General features: G+C 41.6%; 1 protein-coding gene across 1 annotated transcript in view; it reads left to right on the top strand.

Moving 5' to 3' along the window:
- STAG3 (STAG3 cohesin complex component) overlaps positions 1–8,022 on the top strand; it is a 27,218-nt gene that overhangs the window by 2,297 nt on the left and 16,899 nt on the right. Inside the window, exons 4-9 of the mRNA XM_024126196.3 lie at positions 1,523–1,619; positions 2,345–2,421; positions 2,706–2,910; positions 3,334–3,485; positions 6,514–6,587; positions 7,523–7,646. Of these exons, the coding sequence (XP_023981964.2) occupies positions 1,523–1,619; positions 2,345–2,421; positions 2,706–2,910; positions 3,334–3,485; positions 6,514–6,587; positions 7,523–7,646 (729 nt within the window). The remainder of the gene's footprint in view (positions 1–1,522; positions 1,620–2,344; positions 2,422–2,705; positions 2,911–3,333; positions 3,486–6,513; positions 6,588–7,522; positions 7,647–8,022) is intronic.

Below are 8,022 nucleotides of genomic sequence, written 5' to 3'. Positions count from 1 at the left end.
GCGGCATGTGGGACCCTCCCGGACCGGGGCACGAACCCGTGTCCCCTGCATCGGCAGGCGGACTCTCAACCACTGCGCCACCAGGGAAGCCCGTCATGTTTTTTTTTGTTTGTTTGGTTTTTGTTTTTTGTTTTTTGCGGTACGCAGGCCTCTCACTGTTGTGGCCTCTCCCGTTGCGGAGCACAGGCTCCGGACGCGCAGGCTCAGCGGCCGTGGCTCACGGGCCTAGCCGCTCCGCGGCCTGTGGGATCTTCCCGGACCGGGGCACGAACCCGCACCCCCTGCATCGGCAGGCGGACTCTCAACCACTGCGCCACCAGGGAAGCCCCACACTGTCACTTTTTAGCTCCACTCTGACAGTTATACCTAATTTTTTTTCCCTCCCCACGTATCTTTTTTCTCTTCTTACATTTCTTTTTCAATAATTTTATTGTAATTCTAGTACCATCTAAAAACATGTAAGGCATATATGTGCTTAAAAATTTTTTTTCAGTGATCACCCAGGCCTCTAGCCCCAGCTCAAGAAATGAAACCTTAATGGTGCTGTAGAGACCCTTGTCTATCTTCCCTCCACCTTACTCCCCCAGTTCCCTCACCACCCAGAGATAACTACTAGAATGAATTTTCTGTTAACCATTCCCTTGTCTTTCATTATAATTTTATCACCAGTGAATGTGTTTTCCTTAATTTAAGTGAATGAGTTTTTCTTCAGTTTTCTGTGACTTAAATTATTTCAGTTGTTTGAGATTGACCCTTATTGATGTATAGTGTGGATTTTTATAGTTTTTAGAAAAAATTAAAAATTTTCAAACATACGGAGTTTTTCTATTTTTATTTTTGTTACTGGTTTTTATGTGTTGGAATTCTTTGGGGCCTGGGTTGAAGATGGGTTGTTAAGAGAAGAAACCTACGTTTGCTTCTGGTGGTTGAGTGAGGACACTCCAGAGTCACTTTTAATTAAATTATCTGATTGAGGTTATTTTGATTGTAGAGGTAATGTGGATCTGGACTGCAAATCCAGATATGGGAACTGGCTTATGGTTTTGAATTCTCAAGGGACAATTCGTTTTTCCCTCTACCCCACACTAAGGGCATAACAAGCTAGTTTTCTTGCTGTCACCATCTTACCTATAGGTTTATTTCTCATTCTTGCTTTCATGAGGGTGTGACTCTTTGCAGGAGCCTCCTTTTGGACTACTCTTTTTGAAAGCCCTTTAGGCTCTATCTCCTATGGTCTACATTCCATGCAGCCATCTGGACAGAAAGTTAGTTTCCTAAGTTTCTGTCTGTAGTTAAGAGACCCCTCAGAGCAAAAGTCAGCTTGCTTATCTCTCAGAATTGCTACCTTCACTTCATTTTAGGCTTTTATGGAATTTTACCTGTCATTCTGGTTTAGCAATACATTTTAAAAGATGTTTTAATATTTTAATCAGAAGTTCAGATGCTTCAGTTAGAAAGCTTATGCAGAATTTCTAGTCTGTCAAGTTGCCAGAAGTAGAAATCATCCACATTGTTTTCCTAGTCTTTGGTAGATGAGTGGCTGGATAGCTACAAGCAAGACCAGGATGCAGGATTCCTGGAGCTCGTTAACTTTTTCATCCGGTCATGTGGATGTAAAGGTGAGGAAACTCCTACCCTTTTCTAATCCCCAGCCTTTGCTCCTATATTGTAAAACTTTTTCTCCTTTTAGATGTGTAGGATTAGGCATTTCCTAAATAAATGGAGAGGGAAAAGCATAAGAAAAGTTTCACTTATTTAACTAGTGCCGACTACATTGTTGATTGGTAAATAGGGAAGAGATCCAGTAAGGAAATGTATTGGTTTGGAGACAAGACCCTTTGGAGAAAAATAAATAATCATGCTAATGTGATGGTATGATGTTTACAGATTTGGAAATGGACCATCAGACTTTTACTCTTCTTTTCTCTAAATGAAATAATCTTTTATTTTCTTATTCCTTATTTCTCAGCCACTTCATTGCATATTTCTCCACTGAAGCTGTGGGGCCCCAGATCCCCAGAGGCTGTGACCTAACTTTAGTCTTATAAGACTGCAGGTTGTATTATAAGAATCTGGCATAGTTTTCTTTGTTTTTTGATTGTTTGGAATATTTTTTTCAACCATAGTTTTCCACTGTTTGATTCCCTTGGGTTTTCTAGAGAGGTTGCCTTATAGCAGGTACTCAGTTAGATGGCAGCAGATTTATGACTAGGATTCAGGTCTTCTGATTCCCCACCTAAGCTCTTTTCAGTATATTTCCTAGCTCATCTTCAAATGTATATGTTAAATGGTTATGGTGTCCTGTTATTTGCCTTCTAAGTACCTCATCTCCTCCATTCCTCAGGCACTGTGACCCCTGAGATGTTCAAGAAGATGTCCAACTCGGAGATCATCCAGCACCTAACAGAACAGTTTAATGAGGTGGAGGAAGACAGTCCAGGATCCTCTTGCCACTCTTTTTTCAAAATACAAGGCCCATTATCCTCTTCTTTCTGACTCTGGGAAATAGGATAGCTTTTAGAAAGAGGAGTTTAATCTCTTGGGAGCAAAAGGGACCTATACACGTTATCTGAATAGTCCTGTAGAGTTGAGAATGAGGTATAAGAGATACATTTTTACTATACTATTGGGTTTTGACATCCAGTCCCTGTGACTTCATAGACCTAGTAATAACTTTTCCATCCTTTTCATAAACTCTTTTATAGGACTCAGGAGACTATCCTCTGACAGCTCCAGGCCCATCCTGGAAGAAGTTCCAGGGCAGCTTCTGTGAATTTGTGAGGACGTTGGTCTATCGGTGCCAGTATAGCCTCCTCTATGATGGCTTCCCTATGGACAACCTCATCTCTCTGCTCACTGGCCTCTCAGACTCCCAAGTCCGTGCCTTCCGTCACACTAGCACCCTGGCTGGTAAGCAGTCACTTTTATTCTGTAAATGTTCTCTTGGGGGTTGGTAGAACTTTCCTCTGTTCTCCAATCCTGGATCTTTCCTACCTGCATTCTAGCTCTTTACTTCAGGGTCATGCTTTTATCCCAAACCTCCATCCAGTTTCTCATTAGTGGAATTGTAAAAAGGAGTGGATTACAGTGATAGTTTCCAGCCTTAACGTGTTTCTTATAGCTCACCACTGGGAATATGCTAAGCATTAAAGGAAGCCCAAAAGAGTTAGGGAGAGAAAAAATCCACTCCAGAACAGTGAGTCTTAGGATTTTAGGGTCACCCTGCTCTAGCTTTTCTTTTTCACTGCCCTTTTTTTCCTTCTTTTTTGAACCTACCCTCCCTCCCTCTGACTTAAGTAATGATCTCGTTATCTTGTTTTTACTGACTCAAAGCCATGAAGCTGATGACCTCCCTGGTAAGGGTTGCCCTCCAACTAAGTCTGCACAAGGACAACAATCAACGTCAGTACGAGGCTGAACGAAACAAGGGGCCAGGACAGAGAGCACCTGAGCGACTGGAGAGCCTGTTGGAGAAACACAAAGAGGTAAGACGTGTTCCCTGCCTCTTCCCTCCTCTCCTGGCGTCCATCACAGCTGCTGCAGCCCAGCTTATCCGTCCCCAGGCTTCTCTCTGCTGAGGCACAGTCCCCCAGGCAAGCTTTCAGATCATGAATGATGGAGTCTGGCAATAGTTTAATAGAACCCTCTGGTCAGAGGTTATTGCATGCTCACTTTGTTTCTGGGATGTGGGCTCAGTAGAGCATTTCTAGTTTAGAGTAAATTTTAGAGTTCTCTGTAATTCCACTTTTGCTCAGTTTCCATTGTCTGCATTCATGATCACAAGTGTTTAAATGTTGTGCCTGCATCTTGTGCAGGGGGTTAAGCATTGACTTTCTTGTCAGGTGTGCAGTATGCAGGTTACCACAGGAGTACTGAAGGCCAACCACTGATGCGGGAGGCCAAATTTTCAAGGAATTGATAGGGGACAGGCCTTTCAATCTCTCCTGCGTTTAAATTCTGTTCCAGTTAGCTACTAGCTCCATGGCCTTATGTAAACTCTAAGCTTCAGTTTCCTTTCCATTAAAAAGGGGATAATTCTTTTTGTGAAAATTAAATGAGATGAATAAATTGCCTAGCTGGGCACATAGTAGGTACTTGCTTTGTTTCTTGTTAAACTTGAAGAAGACCACTGGAGGACATAAACCCCAACAAAATCTTTTACACTGATTAAACCTTCAAACAGCTGTGTCTATCATGAGACTAACACTGATTTTCCCCTCATTCCCCCTAAGTATCTGAGACCTCCCCCACCATGAGGTTGGCAGGACTCATCATGTCTAACTATGCCAGTTGACTTGTTTTCCAGCTCTCACCAGAGATATCTTCCATGCTAAATCATTAGAGAAAGGTCTATACTTTCTTGATTCTCTTTTGCTATTTTCACTCTCAGTATGTCTTAAACCTTATGTGTACTGGGTCTGTGTCAAATCTTAAATTATATACACTAGGATGACTCCTATTATTTGGACTTCTCTGGGCTGTTGCTTCATCAGTTCTGCTTTCTGTCTTTAATCTCTCTCTCTCTCCACTTATAAATGTATATAAGCCCTTGAATCTTCTTTCATTCTCCTCTATGAGCTACTCCATTTCTATCCTTCCTTTTAGTATTTCCTTACTTCCTTAATATCCAACTGAATCCTTTCACTACCTAGCTTCTATCCCCATTTTTTTCTTTCAAGTTATTTTCTCCAAACCAGTGACTTCTTAATCCCTATAGCCAATGACCTTTTTTCAGTCTCCCTTTTCGACTTAGATAGAATTTGGTACTGATGACCCACTTTTCCTCCTTCCCTCCCTCTCTTTCCTTTTCCTTTAAGTATGAAAATTTTCAAACATTCAGAAAAAATAGATAACACTGGTAGAATGAACACCACATACAAATAATCTAGATTTAACTAGATTATTTAATTTAAATCTAGATTTAAATCTAGATTTAATTAATTTACTATATTTCCTTCATCTGTTTTTTTTTTTTTTTACTATTTTGTACTAAATTATGGGCATATTGGTATTTCAACCTGATTAAGTATGTCATCTAAAAAACATGTTACTACGTAATCCTAATACCATTTTCATATCCAAAAATATTAACAATGATTCCCTAATATTTTATAATCCCAATTCATATTTAAAATTTTCCACTTGTCCCCAAAATACCTTTTATATCAGGTTAATTCCAACCAGGATTTATTTAAGGACTGTGCATTACATTTGGTTGTTGTGTTTCTTAAGTCTCTTTTATACAGAACCTCTGCTCCCCCCCCAGTTTTCCCCCAATATATTGATTTATTGAAGAGTTGGGGCAGTTGTCTTAAAGAATGTTCCCTTGTAATTCTGCTTCCTTGTTATCTGTCATTCATCTAATCTAGGGTTTCTCAACAATGGCATTTAGGGAGCTATTCTGGCATTACAGGATGTTTAGCAGCATCTCTGGCCTCTATCCACTAGATGGCAGTAGTACCTTCCCAGGTTATGACAACCAAAAATGTCTACAAACATTGCTGAATGTCCCCTGGGAGCCATCAGTTGAGAACCACTGATATAATCTCTTCCTTCTCTTTTTTTGTTAGTTCCGCTTCTTTTGTCAGACAAACTGCATTTATTAAAATTTTTTTCCCAATGGTTGTTAGTCAAAAACATGTATAACTACCAGCTAGGGCCTCTGAATAGCCAAAGATAGTCAAAATAATGAGACACAGAAGGGATATTATTTTTTCCAAACACAAATCTCTGAGGCATTAGTTGACTATACGGCTTCTTCCAGAATTAGAAGGTTTACCCTTTTTCTATTCTGATAACTTATTGGCTACATTTTCTTTTTCGCTGCTTTTGACTGATGAGTTTAATTACTTTCGTTTGCAAACTCCACCCTTCTCATCAACTTTGTATTTTAGATGTATCTATTGACTGCCTGATTTCACCGACCTATCCACTGTCACAAGTGGATGAGTAGGTGATATTCTTTTCCAAGGTATCTAATCCATAGAAAGGAGAGGAAGTTAGAGGCCTGTAACTTTCATACCTTACTATAGATGTATGTTTCTCATGTGGGGGAAAAAATGATTTGGGGAGATAGAAGTATTATGAACGTGTGGGAAATAAAGCCAAATGTCCTGAAAATTAAAAAAAAAGAATTAGAAGGTCTAAAAGGGAACAAAGGGGGCTTCCCTGGTGGCGCAGTGGTTGAGAGTCCGCCTGCCGATGCAGGGGACACAGGTTCGTGCCCCGGTCCGGGAGGATCCCGCATGCCGCGGAGCAGCTGGGCCCGTGAGCCGTGGCCGCTGAGCCTGCGCGTCCGGAGCCCGTGCTCCGCAACAGGAGAGGCCACAACAGTGAGAGGCCCGTGTACTGCAAAAAAAAAGAAAAACAAAAGAGGGAACAAAGGATACCAGAGGTTCAGACTGTGTTCTCTTAGTAAGAGGAAGTAGGTGGATGTCATGCTTTTCTTATATTTTTGTGGTCTTATATTATTGGGGAACATGAGAGATTGACCTGTTACTCCCTGTCCTCCAGCTCCAAGAGCATCAAGAGGAGATTGAGGGAATGATGAATGTCCTCTTCAGGGGTGTCTTTGTACATCGGTACAGGTGAGTTACTGGGATCCTCTCATTGAAGCAGCTGGTCCTCAGTTATGGAGTCTGTAGAAGTGACAGGGTCTCCTCCTAACCCTGAGTTATCTGGTTAGTCCCACAGCTAGTGCAGCTGGGGCAAAAACTCTAACAACAAATGTTCCAAATTAGGTTTAGTTTATCCCCGCCTACAAAGGATCGTGTAAACTCTTCTGGGAGAGACGATAAGAAGGTAAGGCATTGCTGAGTATTCTTCTGCTCCAGCTTTGCCCGAGACCTCCCCTCCCCCATCTTCCTGGGGCTTGAGTCTTGAGAGGACAAGAGCAGAGAGCCAAAAAGCAGGGCCTTTCTGAGGGTGTACAGCTCGGCAAGCCTTTTCCTAGCCCACTTCACTGTGCCTTACACTGTGCTAAAGGCAGGGGAGTTTTATACTGGGTAAAGAACTTCTTCCTCAGTATTTGTGTCTTACTCTTACCTAGATTTCAACCTCTGCCTTTCCAGAACCCTTTAGCTGATGTAATCTTGTCTTGAAGTGGAAGCAAAACAGACACGTGGATATATTGTACAACACGGAATATAGCTTATATTTTATAATAACTATAAATATAACCTTTAAAAATAGCGCATCACTATGTTGTACCTGAAACTTACATTGTATATCAACTGTATCTCAGTTAGACACACACACACACGCAGTTTGGGCAACAGCTAAATTAAATTCTGAAATCGGTTTTTAAAAGGGGCATGGAGGATAAGTTCAACTATTTTATAGACTGGTTACAGAAAGAAAGTGTTCACTTTAAAAAATATTCACATTGGGAGGAGGAAATGAAAGGCCTAGTACCTGGTGTTTAGTCAAGAAAATAGATTCTCCTGTGACAAAGAGATATCTGCTGGGATGGAAAGTGAGTTTGGAGAGAAGGTAGTAAGGGTCAGTTTCTCTCTGTGCCTAGGGATGTCCTTCCTGAGATCCGTGCTATCTGCATTGAGGAGATTGGGTCTTGGATGCAAAGCTACAGTACCTCTTTCCTCACTGACAGCTATTTAAAATATATTGGCTGGACCCTGCATGACAAGGTGAGAGTTGAGTCAGTCCTCTTCCCTGCCCTAGGATGCTTCAGCTTTTCCTGGTACTGCCACTTAGGTGTTTCACTGGTGGTCAGTGATCAACTCATCAAGACACTGAACCTCGAAACTCCCTCAGTATTTGGGAGGGTAGGATAAGTTAGGAGAGAGAAAGATATATCTAGGAGATTAAATGCCTCAAAACCACAGTCGAGTGGAGAAAGACTTTCCCTATGGAAAGGCAAGAAAGTTATTGACCGGGTGGTAATGCAAGTGCTAGGGTGGTAGCCAAAAGATCCTTTTTTTTTTTTTTTTTTTTTTTTTTTTTTGCGCGGGGGCCCCCCACCTTTGGGGCCTCTCCCCCTGCGGAGCACGGGCTCCGGGCGCC

Source organism: Physeter macrocephalus, chromosome 14 (assembly GCF_002837175.3).
Source record: "Physeter macrocephalus isolate SW-GA chromosome 14, ASM283717v5, whole genome shotgun sequence".
Lineage (NCBI taxonomy): Eukaryota > Metazoa > Chordata > Mammalia > Artiodactyla > Physeteridae > Physeter > Physeter macrocephalus.
Note: the sequence above shows the minus strand (reverse complement) of the source record. Positions and strands in the feature narration are given on the sequence as shown.